Raw genomic sequence first — 20105 nt, 5'->3', positions numbered from 1 at the left:
GGGTGCTGGGGGACATGAGTTGGTGATCACTAGTGGAAGGTGACATGTGGGCTGGCTGGGGGGCATGCCCATTGTAGATGGGCTGCCTGCGGGACATGACCAGGGGTGCAGGGTAGTCCCCTGTGGTGTGGGTTGCCTGCAGGGGCCGTGGAGGGGTAGAGGGCAGACCTGGGAGGACCCACACTGCCAATTCACGTGTGGGACTCCCCGCGCACCCCACTGGATACACGTACCCCACTCTGACAGCGAAATCGCGTGTGAATCTTCCCGCGCACCCCCAAAATCCACGTACCCCGCTTGCACAGGCCCAATCGCGTGTAGAACTCCCTGCGCACTCCAGTAATACACGTACCCCGCTCGCACATGGCCAATAGCATGTGAAACTTCCCGCGTACCCCCGAAATACACGTACCCTGCCCGCACAGGGCCAATCGCATGTGAAACTCCCCGCGCACCCCAGTAATACACGTACCCCGCTTGCACAGGGACAATCGCGTGTGAAACTCCCTGCGCACCCCAGTAATACATGTACCCTGCTCGCACAGGGCCAATCGCGTGTGAAACTTGCCACGTACCCTCGAAATACACGTACCCCGCTCGCACAGGGCCAATCGCATGTGAAACTTCCCACGTTTTACAGGCGTTTTCGTGGTTGGGGGCCTGTGCGCCATGTATGGGATTTGTGCGCTGTACATGGCGCACGGGGAGGGGAGGGGTTGGGGGCATAACTGGCGCTGCTGCAGGGTCGCTGCGCCACTCTGCGCCACGGCTGGTTATGGATGTTCAAATCTATGGATACGCTGTGTGCGGAAATGGAATTTGGCACATGCGGCTGGTGCAGACTGTCGCACACGCACACTGTGCGCCAGCCGCGTGTGCCACTTGTGCGCTGCATTCTATGAATTACCTCGCAAGTGTCAAGGGATTGAGCAGAAGACATGAATTTTCTTTGGTGTATAGCATCCTGCTGTTTGATCCTGACTTCATTTGTTACGTTTGATGTGTTCAAACACCAGAATCAAATCAAAGTTTTTCGGTGCCAGATACATGTATAAAGGATTACTTAATTTTTCAAAATTAAATTTCCCACAGTGGTGCTCCTTTTCTTTATATGACTAATTTGATGGCGGGGAGCCGTTACGTTAACACTTTAACATAGGCGGCTTCCGGCCGCCACATTTTTGTAATTTGTACTGCAGGGTGCAAATGTAAAGGGCAAAAGGCTGCATGAACATCTATGGCGGTGCAAATGCTGGAGCATTTGTATGGCGGCACGGAAAAGAGGCACCATACAAGTGAATAAAAATGAGCCGTGGTGTAACTGCAAGGTGTTAAAGCCCTACTCAAAGCATTTACATCTTGCATTCACGTTAAGGCTCCACAGAACATAACCCCCAGTGTGGTGAGAGATATGATTTTGTTGTGTAGGCAGCTAAACATTGTACAGACTCCTGTGACAATGAGTCTCAGTGAAGGCCAGCTTTCCTGGGGTGGTGCATTCACTTCGATTCTGGATCCTTTGGGGGGATGGACCACCTATCAGGCACCCCCAAATGTGTTAAGCTTAGATGTAGAGTGACTTCTCACATGTCAACTTTCTCTTGGTTTCAGGAGGCCCTGGATTGGGCAATGAGAAACCAACTCTGGGGACACGCCCTGTTTCTGTCCAGCAAGATGGATCTGAGGACCTACAGCTGGGTAATGAGCAGGTAGGAGAACCGGGGTGTCGCACAGTGACTTAGTGACCTTGATGTGAGCCCTTCAGAGTGACTCTTGCTCATTTCTCCAGGCCTTGTTGGCCTTAGAGGCGGCCTCCCACTCCCGATGTTACTAGCCTTCAATGAAGTCTCTCCCATCAGTGGTTTCATGCATGTCAATGACACCTCACTCATCCCTCTCATTGCGTACATAGAGTTCAATAATTTCGCATGCGTTCCATTGATTGGATCATACACTACAGTGGATTGTCACTCCTTTTAACGTCATTGGCCACAGACACTTAAGTGAAGTCTCATCCATTCCGACATTACTCGAATTCCACAATGCAATGGTGTCCCACCCAGACCTGTATACCTGCATTTTTATTAAACTTGACTGTCGCTCACTATCATCATAACCTTTAAAAGTACGTGCCATATGTTTGGTCTGCAAAATGTAGCTATACATGCAAATAATTTAAGTAAGCATCACTATTTATATATGTATGTATATTTAGCTGTTACAGCTTCCATTGGGGAGGGGCACAGTCTTGGGGCCTATTGCGGATAGAGCTGATGAAGAATTGGAATGTCTATTAGGGTGGGTTATCTAAATCAAGCAGTTAGTGGGCAGAAAGAAACACTTAGTTGAAGAAACATTTGTTGATACCTGGGGTTATTGCTGGGCAGGAAGTATCTCTTAGGGATTACTATGACAGAGGCGGCAACACAGTGAAAGAAAGCCTGGGGGACCTATTGTAGATGAAGCTGGAGATGGGCAGGAACGCAGAAAGGAAAGAAAGGAGGCCTTGGGATCCTGTGGACAAACAGCTGAGCTGCTAATGGAAAGGAATCCACAAGAGTGGTCTACTGTGCTGTGCTGAAAGCTGGTATGGCACAGGAAGAGAGCCGTGCTCCCTACATTACCCGGAGCTGACGATGAACAGGAAGCCAGGAGTCCTTTTGTACATGCAGCTAGTACTAGACGGAAAGTCCTGGGGGACTATTGTGTATGGAGCTGGCCGTGGAAAGGAAACCACATAGCCTATAAACATGCAGTCATTCATTGGCATGGATGGGTATTGGGCATGCAACTAGCAATGGGCAGAAAAAGAGTGTGTAGCTGGACTGGAAGTAAACGTGTGGCCATTTGTAAAGATAGCTGGACCTGGGTAGGACAAACACCACCTGTAGTCTATTGCACATGAAGCAGCTAATGACCCGGTTGGATGCATTGTCCTGTTAGTACATGGAGCTGGAATGCACAGTAAGCCCAGTGGCCTATCCTGCATGAAGCCCTTAACGGACATTGAAGCTGGCGTCTTGTACATGGAGCTAGCAATGGGCAGAGGATCATAGGAACCCTGCCCAGGCGGGTAGTTAAAAGGCAGCAGGAAAGAATGAGCCTATTGTCTGTGGCGGTGAGAATGGGCAGGACAGGGGCCTGCGTTCCATGGTAAATTGAGCTAGTACAGAGTAGGGAGGAAGCATTGCGATCGATTATGCATGCAACGGCAGCATGCATTAAGTGCGCCTTGGACATAGTTTGCATAGGGGCCATACATTCCAGCAGTAAGAGTGGGCAAGAAAGGGCAAATTAAGGATTTTGGCTTGGGGAGGGGACCTCTTCACCTACTCACCTATTCCATCAGGTTTCCGATTTTAAATGCTCCCATGCTGATTGGCAAGCCATCTCTACGTGCATGTGCAATACCCTAATTGTCCCCTTCCCATTGCAGGTTCACCAGCTCCCTGGCACACAACGACCCCCTGCAGACCTTGTTCCAGCTGATGTCAGGCCGGATCCCCCAGGCGTGCACGGTAGGGGATGCTGCAGCCAGTTAGATGCAATAGTCCTTTTCCATAGTCCGCTCGGCATCCTGTAGGGGAGCCTGGTAAGAGGATGTGGGTGCTTATCGTTTGCCCACGGAAGGGAAATAAAGCAACTTTGCACATAGGACATACTCGTATTAACCATCACCCAAGAAAGGCTGACCATAACACTAGCTTCTCTGTTTTTGACTGAAAATCAATTCCCATGCTATTGCCATACCTCTCAACCCGCAGGGGTGACACATGGTGGAGCCGGCAGGCCTATTTTCTTCGGGTGGGGAGCAGTCGGGGGGGTGCCGCTTGCTTCAGGCAGGGTGGTCGGGGAATGAAGGTGCCTTTGTTAGGAGGCAGTGAGGAGGAGGATGAGAGGTGGTCGAGGAACATACAGGCTGTGGGATACATCTGCAGCACTGATGCCCGGGGTCTGTCAGGTGTGGTGCCCTTACATTGCTCTTGCATAATATGATGACAAATCTGCATGTGTGCTTCGGGTGCATGTGCAGCAGTCAGGGCCTGCCTCTACATGCAGCCGAAAACTCCCCACGCATCAGTTCTCAGTCCTTTTTCTTTGCTGCCAGGCATTGCCCATATTGTGGTGTGCTCTGAACTTCTTCTGTCGTGCCCTCAGTCAACTAGAGCTAGGGGTCGCTTCACGCTTGAGTTTTCATGGGGCAGCCAGAGGGTGTGCTGATTGGTAATGTTGTGATATTCGACAAGGTGTCAGATGTCACGCATGATAGATGTGCATTGAGGATTTCTTTGATATTTCTTCTTGCAACCACATTCTTTCATAGTCTGGGTGGAGTGTGTGTCTTGTGCTCCCTAGGTTGTCCATTTTATGTGTGTTAGTAAAAAAGAGGTTACTCCCCTGAGTGCGCAGTCTGTCGTGAGGCTAGACATGTCCAGACAGGGCCAACAGGCCATGACTCCTAGCTCTGCCCACAGTTCCTTGCTCCGTCCCCATGGCGGTGGGAGGATGGCTTGTTCTGGGTATATCGGCCTTTGCAGAGATTAAGTCCTCTTTCTCTCTTTGATTTCTTTTTCGTATTTGCTTACTGAAGAGGAAAATGATTTCCCTGTCATGCTTTTTTCTGCACCCCATCTACTTCAGCTTAAACGGCATACTGGAAAATTGGTTTGTGCCGTTGTGTGAAGATAATCTGTGCTTTGTTTTTGCTAAATTGCTAGTCAAGATTGTAGCTACAGCCCTTCCTTTGGTGAGCTATCTGGCAAACACACATTGTTACTGCTTGCATTTGCAGCCCATGCTTGCCCAATCTGTCCATATCACTCTGGCCCCTTGTCCTCCCTTTGTCCCCATTATGGGGGAAAGAATTCTGAATGGAGCACTAACAGTCTCATTACAGTGTGATGCAAGAATCAAAAAGCGGCAGTGGTGCTATTTCTCTAGCTCTACTACAGCTCTGGTTTTAAACTTCAATGGTGATGGTACAAGTGGCACCAAAAGGTACAAAGGGTAACTAGTGCCAGCTTTCGAACCCGGTAAAGTGGTGCTAACTTGTATGTTTGTGTTTGTAAGTGTGCAGTGTGCATATGTTTGTTTGCTGGCATGTGTGTGTGTGGCACCCTCTCTCTGGAAATATGTGAGCCTGCCTCGTGCAATGCTTGTGGTGATGGAGTATGCAGATATGTCTGTGGTCATTACAGATAGTGTGTGCACACACACACGCATATGTGTGTGCTTTCATTTCATGTCATCATTATTATTATTAATATTATTATCAAATAAAGGTAAACATTGGCGAGAGTGTCCATGCATCGTGGGAAGGCCTTGGGCAGCGGCCATCTATTATGGTCCAGTACCCTCACACTGACCTTTGAATAACCAACTCCTCTTTGGAATTGGCCCTGTCAAACGGTGGGTCACAGCCCCTCACAATCCGCAGTGAAGAGAATCCATTCTTCACGCAAAAGATATCCTCTTCCCTTGACAAAAGCTAAACTCTCCATTCCCATTCCTGGTATCCTTACCCTCATGCTTCCACACTCTGCGGTCCCCCAACTCCTTACCCCTTTTCGCCCCATTCCTTCCTTCTGTGCCCCGAACATACAAATGGATGTTGCTATACAAAAGCCCTAAATTTTGGCTATTGCCAAAGCTTGTTGTATTATGTGTTAAACCAGAAAATGCTTGGCAGCGCCGCCAGTGCTCACCTGGACGTTCCCTATTAGTTGAAGGTGTCCCTCTCCAGCCGTTTCTATGCATGCAATGCTTCAAGTAGCCTACATCAAGGAAAGGTCTTTACCGTGGGACCAGCAGTCAGGATCCAGACCTCTCAGACAGGGGAGAGTGGAGTTGGTACCATTTATGCACACAAAGGAATGTTGCTCCTTTATGGATATTGACTAAGAATCAAAGCCCAATTGTACATTAAAGGATTCCAACATGGAATGTTAATACATATCCCAAGTAATGTAATGGGCAACAAGCAGAATGGTGTATTTAATGCTGTACAAAGATACACGAGTTAATGGAATGATTTCACAAGCTCTCCTTTTCTATGGATGGGGGAATCTTTTATTTAACCAAGTTACTACTGTGCCGATTTTCCGGAAAAAGGCGAATGCAGTGAACATCTTGTTACAATACCACATTGGCATGTGCGTCCAAATGCCTGATATTACAGGCCCAATGGAAGCCTGGGATAGACCACAAGAGGCAGTCACTTACCGTTTTTGTTTTCGGTATTTGTTCCCACCGCAAACCCACCATTTCCCCACATTTGTAACCCCACCCAAACCCCCACTACCCATTTTAACCCCTTACTCCCACCCCATATCTATTTATTTTTTGATATTGTGTTCGTTATAATTTCAATTGATAATTTAAATTCGTTAAAATCACTGCATACCCACCTCGGGTCCAGAAAGAAACTCAAAGACACGTTTATCTGCCAAGCCCCTTTGCAAACTCAAATACCTTAACGAGTAGCTGTCAGATGTGCGCACTAAGAAATAGAGATCAGACGTGTGTATTGCATGTCCCAGTCCCACGCTGTTATAATCCTCTTTCTTTCCCATGCTCCGATTCACCACTTGGTGCCCAAACGTGTTGTTGTTAAGAAATGAACGCACAGACATTGCTGGTGGGTGGAGGGAGGGCGATAGGGGCTATAGCCCCGGATCTTTTGGTTGAAGCCCCAGATAGAAGTTCAGGCCAGGGCTACAACCAAAAGGCTAGCTAGCCCCAAGTCCCAACAGTCCCGACATTAGCATAGCCCCAGATCTTTTCCAGACCTGGCAACAACCCTGCATGAACGTAAACTAACCTTTTCTGATTGATGTTTTTCTTTTTTTCTTCATTTTGTGGGTCCCAATGCTCTAAAACTGTATCTACTCTGGAAAGGGTGGACGTTGTTGGGCAGGGGTACAAGAGCTGGACGCCAGTGCTCCACAGCCATCTGGCTTTAGGCATCATCCCGAAAAGAAGTGTATCCTCAAGCTGCAGCTTTGTCAATGATGTTCCTTCTATCATCCTTTTGTTCCTTTCTTTGCAGTGCTGCGGGGATGCCAAGTGGGGTGACTGGAGACCACACCTAGCAGTGATGCTGTCCAACCAGGCTGGAGATTCTGAGCTAACCCACCGCTCCATCCTGACCATGGGAGATACTTTAGGTAACTGAGGAAAATGAGAGGGAGTGCATGGGGCTGTGGGGAACTCTAAGAACTGCTGCATTAAGTCATGAGTGAGGTGCCCATTGGCCTTGCAAAAGTCTACAGATACAAAGTTTACAGTGCCATTTTCGAGCCACCTTGCTCCACTTGGAATAGAGCTGGTATCAATGTTTTCAGGGTCAGTACCTCTGCCCGACTACGCCCTAGGCGGTTGCCTAGAAATGCCTGGCTGTAGAACAGGCATTGATAGCCTCTGTATTAAAAGCCCATACCCCATTAAGTTCTAAGGGCATGCATTTTCTCCCTGAATTACATATGAAGTCCAATAATTAAAAGGATTGCCACTGGGGGATAAGTGTTCTTTGTACTTTATTGTAAGAGCCAGCCAATCCAATCCTTTTGATCTGTGCTGCCCAGGCCAGCTCAATACATTTGGTGACCAGCAAGCCATCACTCTCATTGGTACCACTTAGGGAAACTCAGCCTCTCAGTTAATTTGTTTAAAATCTTTAAAGGTTCTTGACTTAGCTTTAATAACCTATGAGATGCAAATGCTTTGCTAGAATGATGACAGGAATTTTCTCCTATCACTTTATTGGTACAGTTTTCATTTTTGTAATACATAGGGTAAGCGTTTCTGTAGCTATAATACCCGCTTTCTAGCACCCCACCAACTGGAGCCAAAGTAGGCTCAAGAGAAGCGAGAAACTCAGCGAAGGCTCATGGCCATTAACGGCCCTGCTCACCCACCAATTATGGTATTAATGCTATTAGCACTCTTGCATGTTGCATGAGGTGCTATTAATGTGTTTTGCCTCAAAAAAAGAGAAAAAATCCCTTTGATGAAGAAGTGCACACATGGCTGCCGTAGACGCACAAGAAGGGTTCGGTGGTGAGTCCATTGTTGCTGTCTATATGAGAGAAGGAAGGTGGCATCTAGGCAAAAGAGGCAGCATGGTGAGGAGTGGCTGCGAAAGTGAGTGGGGGAGGGTTATCCGCTGAGAGGAGAGAGGGTGCAGGACGCAGCTTGCAGGAGGTGGGAGGGTCATTGAGTCCGGGTGAGCCAGGTGTTGCAGGGGGAGAATAGCAGTCATAGTGGGAGCTAGGTGCTACCTCCGAATGCAGGTTGTCACTGTCCTTGCATGGCTGACATTGGAGGGAATTCAATGGCTGGCTTCCCCGCACAAGGTTATAACAAAACCTAATCTCAGCAGTAAATTACTTTATAGGAAAATCTGAGAATTAGTGAAAATAACTGCTCTTCGCGAACTGGTCAAAATCACCTGGTGACCCTTGAACATTTGTGCGGCCACACCCATCTTAAGTGCAGTAATAGAACCAAGTTGTGGGAAGCTAAAATTACTGGTGGTGGTTTTCCTTAAAGTCAGAAAAGGATGTCCTACAGATACTGAGAGGGAGGCTGCTTGTTCTGGTAGAGGTGTTGTTTAGGAGACTGTGAGGGTTGCATGTTTATCTCAGTGGTAGAGAGATTAGATCGCCTCAAAGCATTGCCCTAGAAAGTACAACCATTATCTGCAGTATTCACAGATATTTTTATTTTATTGTTGTTTGTTCCAATCATTCTGAGGGATGCCCGTGTCTCTGTGAAAGCATGAATGCTAGATATGGCAAGTAGCAAACTCCTCCAAGGTTCTGCTTATATTTCTCAATGAACACAAAACCCTCACCTCTATAACTAACACAATTCAGCTACCACGTGATTGGTGTAAACCAATGCAGACGTTCTTCTACATCAAAATGAAAAATATATGAGATGGAATCTTTAATTCTGTTGGATCCAGATGACACCAGAAGTATCACCGGAAAAAAAGATACCTTCTATATATACGCTACTGTGGTAAAATGAGAGCAGTCGGTACATGGAACCCTTGGTCTCTTATGCAACATGTTGCTCTGACACTTTAATTTTCAAGAATATGTCAGTTTTGGTTCTCAATAAAACATACTGCTCTGGAAATCCCTGTAATTGCCAGCTCATCAACACTTGTGCTAACACCTTACCGCCTTAGTGCCACCTTTTGATATGATGATTGATCTCAATTCAATATAGATTTAATATAAAATTAATATTAAATATGATATCTATTTTATATCAACAGTATTTTTCTTGATATAAAGTGTTTTTCTGGTTTGATTTGAAAAAAGGATATCATTTATATCATTTTGATATAAAGTGAATATAAAGTTTATATAAAAATGTGCTGGGAGCTTGCGTGTGTGCTGCTGCTTGTTGCAGGGCGAAGTGAGTTGTGAAGGGAGAGACTGCAAATGTTAGGGTTTTGTCATAGTGACGTGTTGATGGTGCAGTAGTGGGTCTGGTTTTTAAATATAAAGCCGACGCCATGATTTTAAAATACTTTTTATATAGATCTAATATAAGTTTAGACAAAGCAGCCAACGTCATGATTTTATAACAGACTGTATATAAAGTTGGAGTACATTTGATAAGAACCTTAATCATTTTATATAAACGTTATATATGTTTTGTATTATTTTTATATATAGTTGGCGTACATTTGATAAGAACTTAAGTCATTTTATATAAACGTTATACATGTTTTACATTATAAAGTTGGGCATTTGATAAGACTGAATAATGTTTGTATAAACTTTAATTTTTTTATATAAAGTAGGGGTGTATTTGATACGACCTTTAATACATTTGATATAAAGTGGATATAGTTTAAGAATTCCAAGAATGTTTGATATACATTTGATTGAAAGGCTTAAGGCTGTGATGGCTTTGGGGTGGACATTACAATACAGATATAAAGCTTTTGCAATGGTTTGGAAAACAGAGCGCTTTTTTAGCTTGATAGGGGCTATTCAGGAAACCGCTATTATTAACAGCTACAATTATGATGAGGGGAGAACACCCCCAGGAAGCCCCATGGATTTTATGGTGTACAATGAGATGGAAGATGCTCAGGATTTGATAGCTGACTATGAACCCAAAGAGTTTTGGCATAATGACGATGTGGTTGTGGAGTAGCCATTTGAGGCCGATGCCAGCTCTGAAGACAAGAACTGTGAAGCTATGGCTCTGTAGTCAGATGCAACGATGATACCAGGGACTGAATCCAACCCCCATAGCCTTGATGAAAAACAGGGGCATGTGTGCGGGTGTGAGGAGAACCAGACTTCGGCAGAGTTATTCATATCTATTGTGCTTGCTGTTCAAACCAACTTGAAAACCCTGGGTATTTTATTTTGAAAGTATCCTGTGCAAGGCCCGTCTTTCATTGCTGGAGAACAGTAGTCTTAAAAGCAATGCTATTCTTTATTGCACTTGTTGTTCAAAACGAATTGAAAGCCTGGGGGATAGCATTCTGTGTAAGGAATGTATTATGCTAATGGAGACCGATATGGAAACAGCGGCTCCTCTTCTCGCTGATATTCATACCACCCAGGGGATTATTGCCATAGTGACTTTGTTGTGTTTAAAATAACGCTTTTACAGATGGTGCTATGGACATAAAATTAATGATCTCCAGCAGGATGCTCACAAATATTTGGAAATATCTTACACGGATAATTCGCAAGGTAAAATATGTGTCGTGATGAGCCCTAAATGCATTGTAGAAATGATGCAATTAATGCAACTGCTGACACAGGTAAGGATCGGCGCAGGAACTGAACATCATGTGTCTATAACATTATGCGCTATAGAATTGGTGAATAACCCTCTTTTAAAAATGAACCAGTTTAGACGCATATGTCCGATTGGTGTTAGAAACATAATTGACATTTTTTTTCTGAACTGGGCGTGGATAAAGTATATATAAATTAGTGCCTAATGGAGTGTATCATGCTTGCTTAACGAAGCAGAGGCATGCCATGTGTTTGAGCGTCATTCACATTTATTATGAAATCTATAACAGGGCAGATTGCTTTAGTGTTTTATTATGAATATATTTTAAATAGAAATTGCAATTTTAAATGGGAATAAAAATCTGTTGTTTATAAAAACTGATTGTGTCTTTATGTTGAGCTGTTATGAGCAAACATGTCTGGCCAGAAGTTGTCGAAAATGTATTATGATAAAGGAGGTGTTGGTATTTATGGAGGGCTTGACAGCCAGTGCCGTAAACTGCAACGCGACGGTGACAAGGTGTCATGGGGAGCCGTTAAGACGTGGATTTCAGGGGAGGAGGCTTATATGCTACGCAAGCCGGTCCACAAACATTTAAAGTGGTGAATTACCAAAGTATGCGATATCGACCAACAATGGCAGGGAGATTTCATGGATTTGAGTCCGTTTCGTGAAGATAACGATGGTTGTTTAGATATTCTAGCCGTCATCGACATTCTATCAAAATACGCCTATGTTGAGACCTTAAAGAACAAGACGGACCATAGCATGACAACAGCTTTTAAGCGCATATTTAACAACGGCAGAGTCCCCGTAAAACGACAGATAGACACTGGTAAGGAGTTTTTAAATAAGCTGCTGCAGAATTTTCTAACTCAACATGGGGTGCATCACTTTGTTACACATTCTGAAGTTCAAGCCTCTATTGTAGAACATTTTATACATACCTTTAAAACACAGCTAAAACCCCCCATAGATATGTGGAGGTGCTACCCGTATTTATAATGTGTATAACAACACCCTAGATCTATTAAAACCACCCCAGCTGGTGTAACGTCGCTGAATTCTTTGGAGGTCTGGAAAAAATTGTACGGCGAAAGACCTTTTAAAAAGACACCATTTACACCCCTTAAAAAGGGGGATCATGTGCATGTTTACAAAGGACTATGAGCAGAACTACCACAGTGAGATTTTTATTATAGATGGAGTGGCTCACCGGGAGGGTCTTTATATATACAGATTAATTGTTATTTGGGGGAGGTTGTTCAAGGTGTTTTGTTTTGTTAAACGTTTTTATTTTTTACATTGTACAATTTACACAACATTGAATTGTGCACAATGTGAACATCCCACCCTTCCACCTACCCCTCCCCTCTGTCTGTCTCCTCCCATTTTGCCCAGATTTTGTGATATTTCTCCAACATCCCCCTAGTTCGATAAATGATTTTCTCCATGCTGCGGCAGTGTTCCATGCCCGTCTCCCAATTGCTCAGTGTCGGCATGTCTTTGGAGCCCCATTTAGTTGCCAAGTCCCTCTTGACCACCATTGTCGCAATATCCAGGAGATGGCTGTCCCATTTTGTTCCCTCCATTTCCCTATTAGTATGCAATAACAGCACTTTTGGGTCTTCAGGGATTGGACTACCCAGCACCCCCCTCATCCTCACCAGGACTCTGTCCCACAGTCCCGCCACCAACCCACATTCCCATAGCAATTGATAGAAGGTACCCACCACCCGCACACATTTGAGGCACAAGTGCTCTTCGGTCCTCCCCATTTTGTATAATCTGTCCCTTGATAGGTATATTCTGTGAAGTATTTTATATTGGATCAGCCTCATCTGGAGGGCACGTTAATCTCTCTTGCTGCCACCATCGCCTCCATCCACTCTTTCCTTTCCAAATTCCACGGGTCTCTTTCCCACGTCCTTTTAAGCAGTTCTAATAGGGTGGGATGAAAATGTATTTATTGCCTGATACAGGGCCCATATTCCACCTTTAGTGGACTATGGTCTGGAAAGTCAAGGTCTTCCGTAAACTGGGCTGACACCGCACATTGCAAGTACAGGTGTGTATTTTATTCCACTTTGCCAAGTCCATATTTATTCCTTAGGTCTGGGAAGGGTATCATCCCCTGCTCCCCCATCACCTCTCCCACCCTCGTCCACCTAGTCTGTCTGCCTAGTTTTGGGATTTCCACCAGTTGTGTGTTGTTCCATAGCGGCTGCGCTCTCGTAAATCTCCCTCCCCACCTCATCCTATGGTTGGCTTCTTCCCTTATCAGGACTAGTTCCCGCCCTGCCGGTGGGAGCGACCTCCATACCTCTCACCTGTACAGCACCTGAAGTTGGTCTGTGTTTCCTGTGACCGCTAGCTCCAGTCTTGTATGTGGGAGATCCCTCCCTCCATATACCCACTCATTGGCTACCACTAGATGTGCCGCCCAATGGTACTTCTTTACGTCAGGGAGTCCCCCTTCCCATACTGACCTAGTCAAGACTGTTGAGGCGACCCGTGGAGTTTCCCCCATATCACCTCCCTCATAAGGGCATTGATTTGCTTGAATTGCTTATTCGTTATGTGCACTGGGACATTTTGAGTAGATTGACTTGCCCCAGTAGAGTCACTGGTAGGGTGGCCCAGTGTTTCGCATTGTCTCTTAGTCTGGCTATGATTGGGTCTAAATTATTTGCAGTGAAAGACCTTGCGTCCCTTTGCACCTCAATCCCCAAGTACTTGAACCCTTGCATTTCTACTCGGAGTGGACATCCCGCTGGTACTGCCCCCTCTCCCCATTTCACTGCTATTATCACATATTACTCCTAGTTCATTTTGAGCTCTCAGTAGTTTTGATATTCTTTTAGTATTAGGATAACTCTTGGTCCTGATCTATCTGTTTCCCCTAAGTATACCAAGACATTGTCTGCATATAGGGATATTCTGTCTTCCCTCCCTTTCGGCCACTTGAACCCTCTAATAGTAGGGTCTGTGCGGAATACTTGTGCTAGTGGTTCTATTGCCAGTAAAAATAATAGAGGGGATAGTGGACATCCCTGTCGGGTTCCCCTCTGCAGTGGAAATGTGTTGGATACATGGCCATTCACTCTGACTCTGGCCAGTGGGTTTGCGTATAGTAGTTGCACCCACCTTATATATTCCGGCCCCAAACCCATTCTTCACACACATCACTGCCCACAAAAATTCTCATCTGACTGAGTCAAAGCCCTTCTCCGAGTCTAGGGCCATCACCACATGGTCTCCCATCAGGGTGTCCGATAGTGCTAGTGTGTTTTGTCGCCTTCATAGATTCATTCTCGTGGCCCTGCCTGGTACAAATCTGCATTGGTCCGGATGGATCAGTTTATTGATTTGTGGCAATAGCCTATTCGCCAACACCTTGGCCAAGGCTTTAGCCTCCACATTCAGCAGGGCGAGCGGGCGGTACGATGAGCATGCAGTCAGTGTTTTCCCTCTTTTGTGTATGACTACTATATAAGCCGTTCTTAGGTCTACTGGGAGTTCCTTCCTAGTTCGGCTTTCTTCTAGCATCCCTAGCAAGTTTTCTCCTACCTCCTTCCACATATCTTTCCAGTATTCCACCGGAAATCCATTTGGTCCGGGTGTCTTCCCAGTCTGTAACTCTTGTATGGCCATCAATTCCATTCTAAAGAATTTTTATTAGGTGCCAACTCGCCTGCAGGCTTCACAGCACTCACAGACAAAACAAACAAAGAACACAGAAAGGGAAATAATGGCAGTGAGGTTGAGTTAAAGACCAGGAGGAAGAGAGGAGACCTAAGTTCCTCTGCCATCGAACAGGTAGGTTTTCAAAGCTTTCCTGAATTGGGCAGTCAACGGAAGTTGCCTGATAGAAAGGGGTAGATCATTCCAGACCCTTGGGCCTCATGCATTAAAACTCAAGTTTTTAAAATTTCTTGAGTATGCGGTGTAGTAACGCGTCCTTGTCATTGGACCACAGCCTGTAAGACAGTCACCTAATTCGTGATTCAAGGTAGATAGGAGCAATACCTGTAAGGCATTTATACATCAGGCAAGGTGCTTTAAAGTGAATCCTTTTACGTGCAGGGAGCCGGTGTAGTTTCCTGCAGGCATCAGAGGCATCTCTACGTCCGATGCCCCATACAGCTCTGACAGCCCCGTTTTGAATAGTCTGCACTATTTTCGCATTTGCTTTTGAGGTGCTGACTTATAGCCCATTGCAATAATCAAGCCTAGAGTTAATGGTGACTGTGGCTATCCAGGCCCTATTTCCCTCTGACAAATATGGTAGGAGCTGCCATAACAATTGTGTCATGTAGGTGCAGGTAGAGCTTAGATAGGAGACATGTTTATTGAAATTTAAGTTGCAATCGAAAACAACCCCCAAGTTTTTAACATGGTTAGAAACCTGTTTACTAGCCCCACCTATTGAAAAGGCCTCATACTGAGGGCCTAATGTCTTAAGCTTAGCCGTACTACCGTGAATTAAAATCTCAGTCTTCTTTTCGTTTAATACCAGAGAGTTGGTTTCCATCCAGGCTTTAATGGCATCAAAGACCCCACCGACCAACAGTGAATTTGCCTCAAAGGAGCCTGACAATTCCAGGATAATCTGGGTGTAATCAGCATAATTAGCATATTTGACACCCAGACTATCCAAGAGATCAAAAAGAGGTTTTGAATAAATGCTGTACAGCAGCAGGTATACACTGATAGACTGGATCCTTGTGGGGAACCACAACAAAGGAGGACCTCTTGTGACTTAAAGTCCCCCCGGCTTCCTTGGCCCTGCTCGGTCCAAGAAAGGATCTGAACCAATTTGCACCAGCTTGGAACAATTGCCAACCTCAATTAGACTGTCCGCCAGCCTATCGTGATTAACCAGATCAAAGGCGGCGGACAGTTCCAGCAACAGCAGCATGGCCAGGATACCTTGATCAACAATTTTGGCAAGGGCAGATTTAACTTCCACCAGATCAGTTTCCATTTCATAGTTCCTGAACCCGGACTGGCCCTTGGACAAAAGGCGCCTCTCTTCAACAAAGGCGTCTAACTGGGTACAGGCAACTTTATCGATAATCTTTAGTAAGAAAGGGACAATAATTCTTTCCTTGTAATTTCGGCCTCTAGATCGAGGTGTTCCCTTTCCCCTATCTGTGGTAGGGCAATGCCATTCAGGCATTGTTCGATTTCTCTCGTGGTTGCTCCTGGGGCTTTAGCACACAAGGCCTGGTGGTATTCAGCAAAGGCTCGGGCTGTGTCCTTCCCCTCTCTTCATTCTTCCCCTGGCCAATCTATCACCACCTGCACCCATCTCCCTCCTTCCTTGCTCCCTTCTAGCCATGCTAACATCCTCCCTCACTTGTCTCCCAGGTCATATACACTTGCCCTTTTTTGCCAGATGTGCCGTTCAGGCTTCATCTGTTGCAATTTCCTTCAGTTTCTAGACCACCCTAGCCAGTGCTCTCCTGTTGTCATCTGTCGGGGCCTGTGTGTGAAGCTTCTCCGCTTCTTCTAGTTGCTCCTCCTTCCTCGTCATGTTAGCCCTTCTTTCCTTTCCAGTCCCCCTATTATAGTTTTGGGCGGTCCCTTTGAGCACTGTTTTATATGCCTCCCATATCGTTTTTTGACTGTCTACCGTGCCCAGGTTATTCTCAAAATATTCCTTCAGGCTGTCCACCAGTGCTTTCCTCACCTCCTCATTCCCCAAGTGATATGTGCTAAGTCTCCATTGACCCGTTCCCTCCCCCTCTTTCCCTTCCAGCACTATTGGTGGCGGGGCATGGTCTGTCAGTCCCCTGGGCAAGTACCTCACTTCCCTCACCCTCCCTGACATTGTGCAGGGCATTAGTATTTAGTCGAGCCATGATTGAGCATCATGGGCCCCTGAGTAGAATGAAAAGTGTGTCTGTTCCGGATGGAGATCCCTCCATACATCTCGAAGTCCAGATGCCGTGAGGAAGGATGCCAGCCTCGTACTACCCCTTCCCCCCATTGGCGGGCCACCTTTGGCTCTTTGGCTTTTCCCTCTATCCACCACATCGTTAAAGTCCCTCCACAATGGTGACCTTGGCTCCTCGAGTTGATAGCAAGGTTTAGATGTCCATTAAAGGTTCTGCCTGTAAGGTTGGAGGTGCATATAAACTGGCTAACAGGAATGATTCCCCCACAGTTCCCCAGCGACTCCCAGATATCTCCCTCTCTCGTCCCTTATAACCTTTGTGACCTGAAGGAGTAATGATTTATGTATTAATATTGACACTCTTCTTGATCCCCGATGGTAACCCACATGCTCCCCCACGTGGTATTGCCCTCTCCCTGGGAAACGGCAGGCCGAGCCCAGGAGGTGGTTCTCCTGCAAGAAGAATTTCTGTATTCTCTTTAAGATATCGCATGACCAACCCCCTTTTTATTTTATCCAACATGGTGTGTACATTCTATGTGAGGCATTTTACAGTGTTATGTCCCATTTCCCCTTACTCTTGATTGTTCATTCCCCTGATGTCTGGGTTTCATTTTTCCTTCCCATATGTCCACTGGTAGATTGCCCCCCCCCCCACATTGTGCATTCCCAACCATAACTCCCCAGCTCAACTCCCTTCGCCCCCACCACCCTAACTGCCTCTTCTTCAGTCCCACCCCATACTTCTCCCAATTTAGAAGCATCTGTCATCCCGTAACAACTAAATCATCCATCTCACCGAGCGGGGAGATAGGGTCTATATGGGGGCCCTGCGAAATGGTCACTCTCCCCTTACTCCCATTGCTTGACCGCTTCTACTCTATTCAGTTAGTTAAATTCAAGTTCAGGTCCTGACATTTAGAGGATCCTTTCCATACTTGCCTTGTCCCACCGATATCTGTGTCCCTGCATATCTCTTTCCATTGTTTATCTTCAGAATCTCTTTAGCCCAATGGCCCCCTGTTAGACCTTGTCCGCTTTTGGTTGGAGTCTGTTGTTGTGGCCTGTCAGTCACTTGGCTCAGCTGCCTTTCGGTCCATTCCCATGCTTCAGTGGGTTTGTTGCAAAAACAGACTCCCTTAGATCCGCAGACTTGTAGAGTGACTGGGTACATCATTGCGTATCTTATCCCTTTTTCCCTGAGAAACCTTTTGATGGCTTCAAATGTTTTTCTGGCTTTCTGTACTGCTCTGTTGAAGTCCGGGTAAATTGCTGTAGTTATTCTGTTGTGTATTGGCGGCCCCTTTCTCCTTGCCGTTTGGAGGACTGCATCCCTGTCTCTATAGTTTAATAGCCTGGCGATCACCTGCCTTGGCGGGCTTCCGGCTGGTGGTTCTCCATTCTTTGAGTAGCTGTTCGAGGAACAATTCCATGGAGGGGTCCTCTGCCTTTTCCGGTAGTCCACTCAGTTTTAAATTGTTCTGACGCGAGCGCCCCTCTGCTTCCTCCATCCTGCTTTCTACCACCTCTGTTCTCTTGAGCAGCAAAGGGTGGCTTGTTGTAGCAGTGTTAGGGCATCCTCCATTTCTGATATTCAGCCTTTGGCTTCTTGGATTCTGGTGGACATGTTTTTTAGGTCCTGTCTTAGAAGTCCCACGTCCAACCCCACAGTGTCTATTCTCTGTGCCAACTGCATTTTCGTTTCTTTGATTGTCAGTAGTATTTCTTGTGTTGCTGTCATAGTACCTTCTTTATTACTTGTTTCATTCCCCGGGTCCGGTGTCTGTCAGCTCCTCCCATTGTGTGCACATCCATCTTCATCTGGTGTCCTGTTTGCTTTGGTTTGTCTTTCTCTCTCGTCAATTTTCGCTCTTCTAGCTCCTGGATTCTCAGATTCTGCCTGTTAGTGCTCTCTGAGCCTCCAGGACAGGCTTGCCCCCTTCCGCTCTTCCTTAGTGTCTCTGTGTTATGGCTCCCTGGCTTTGCCTCCATCTCCGTCTTTTGTCCGACCTCTGGCTGCTCTGGCACATCTCTTTTTCCTGGTGCCCCCGGAGGCCTTGTATAGGGCAGTGCATCGGATGCTGTGAGCTGCTTCTATCTCCAGTCTCCCTTCTCCCCTCCGGCACTTGGGATGATAGACCTAAGTTTCTCTGCCAGCTGCCAGGGAGTACATTTTCACTGCCTCCTTTTTTAGAGCTTCCTTCCTTTTACTGCTACAGGTTTGCTGCTTCTAACTGTGCTGGCTTTTTCCAAGTTATATCAGGTCAGTTACTGGGTGGATTCTGCTGTGGCTCGCTGCCGTTAGCTTTCAGGTTGGGGCTGTGGTGCTACTGTCCTCCCTTCCACTCTCATGTAATTGGGAAGGTTGTATTCTTTCCCCCCCTTTTTCCGGTTTTTCACCCGGGGTGGGGGATGGGGAGGTGCTGGTATGCTCTCTCTTCACCGGCACTGTTGGAATGCTGGGGTAGGATTATGGCTGTCCCTCCTTGCTCATCCCTCGGTATGGTGTCGTTCTTTATGTTTCCCATAAGGGTCCGCTCACCATTGTGCCTGGTCCTTCCTGTCCTGCCACACCTCTCCTCTTTCCTCTTCACCCCTGCAGCTGCCGTTTTGAGTACTCCTCCACACAGTCAGCCTTTGGGATGAGGATGCGGTGCTGCTGCCCTCCCTTCCTTGCTCTTGTGATGCGAGAAGGGTATGTTTTCTTCTGCGTTCCACCCTGGGGGACAGGGGGAGCTGCTGGTCTGTTCTCCCTCTTTCTTTCTGCTCCGCTCTGGTCCCGATGCAGGGCCGCAGCGGGTCTGTGGCTGCCACTTCTTTACTACTCCCCCATCATGGGCACCATCTGCTCAACGCTTCAGGCCGTAGGTCCTTGCCTCGCCACATCGTTCCTCCTCCTTCTTTACCGCTGTGCGGCCGCCATGATTTATCATCCTCCACACTGGTCGGGCCGTGGATAATTCTTTAATAACTCAGCAATCCGGTCCTGCAGCGATCTGAAACTCTGTCTGCTTATGCCTCCTACCTTTCCAACAGCTGCTGTATGAATTTGGCTGTCCGTTGTTCGGTATTGCAGCCTTTCCGCGGTCTTCACTTCTGCTTAAATGGACGTATTCCATGCTTTGCGCGACAGCGCCCACCTCAAGGTGTTTTTTACAGGGAAGAGATCCAAAAAGTCAGTAAAGACCAGCAGCAAGTTATAAAATTGAAAAAGTCATAAAGTGTAAGATTGTGGAGTCAAGAAGCACTATCTAGTTAAATGGCTGGGTTGACCTTACAAATTTAACAGGTGGGTGTCAGCCGGATACCTCGAGACCACAGGTGTGTAACGGTGTGTTCAAAATGGAGTCTGCCGATTTTTATATTATGTTTCCCACCAACGCCTCAGCCGAGACATTTCCAGGCAACAAAATATCCAACTTTA

The 20105-nt window shown here is 46.4% G+C and overlaps 1 protein-coding gene across 3 annotated transcripts in view; it reads left to right on the top strand.

Moving 5' to 3' along the window:
- The window catches only part of SEC16B (SEC16 homolog B, endoplasmic reticulum export factor), a 705720-nt gene that overhangs the window by 440764 nt on the left and 244851 nt on the right, over positions 1 to 20105 (top strand). For all 3 annotated transcript variants that reach the window (XM_069641151.1, XM_069641150.1, XM_069641152.1), the window contains 3 exons: positions 1612 to 1709; positions 3437 to 3518; positions 7049 to 7166. In XM_069641151.1, coding sequence (XP_069497252.1) covers positions 1612 to 1709; positions 3437 to 3518; positions 7049 to 7166 — 298 coding nt within the window. The remainder of the gene's footprint in view (positions 1 to 1611; positions 1710 to 3436; positions 3519 to 7048; positions 7167 to 20105) is intronic.

The sequence above is a fragment of the Ambystoma mexicanum genome, chromosome 1q (genome assembly GCF_040938575.1).
Source record: "Ambystoma mexicanum isolate Mex_15411 chromosome 1q, UKY_AmexF1_1, whole genome shotgun sequence".
NCBI lineage: Eukaryota > Metazoa > Chordata > Amphibia > Caudata > Ambystomatidae > Ambystoma > Ambystoma mexicanum.
Note: the sequence above shows the minus strand (reverse complement) of the source record. Positions and strands in the feature narration are given on the sequence as shown.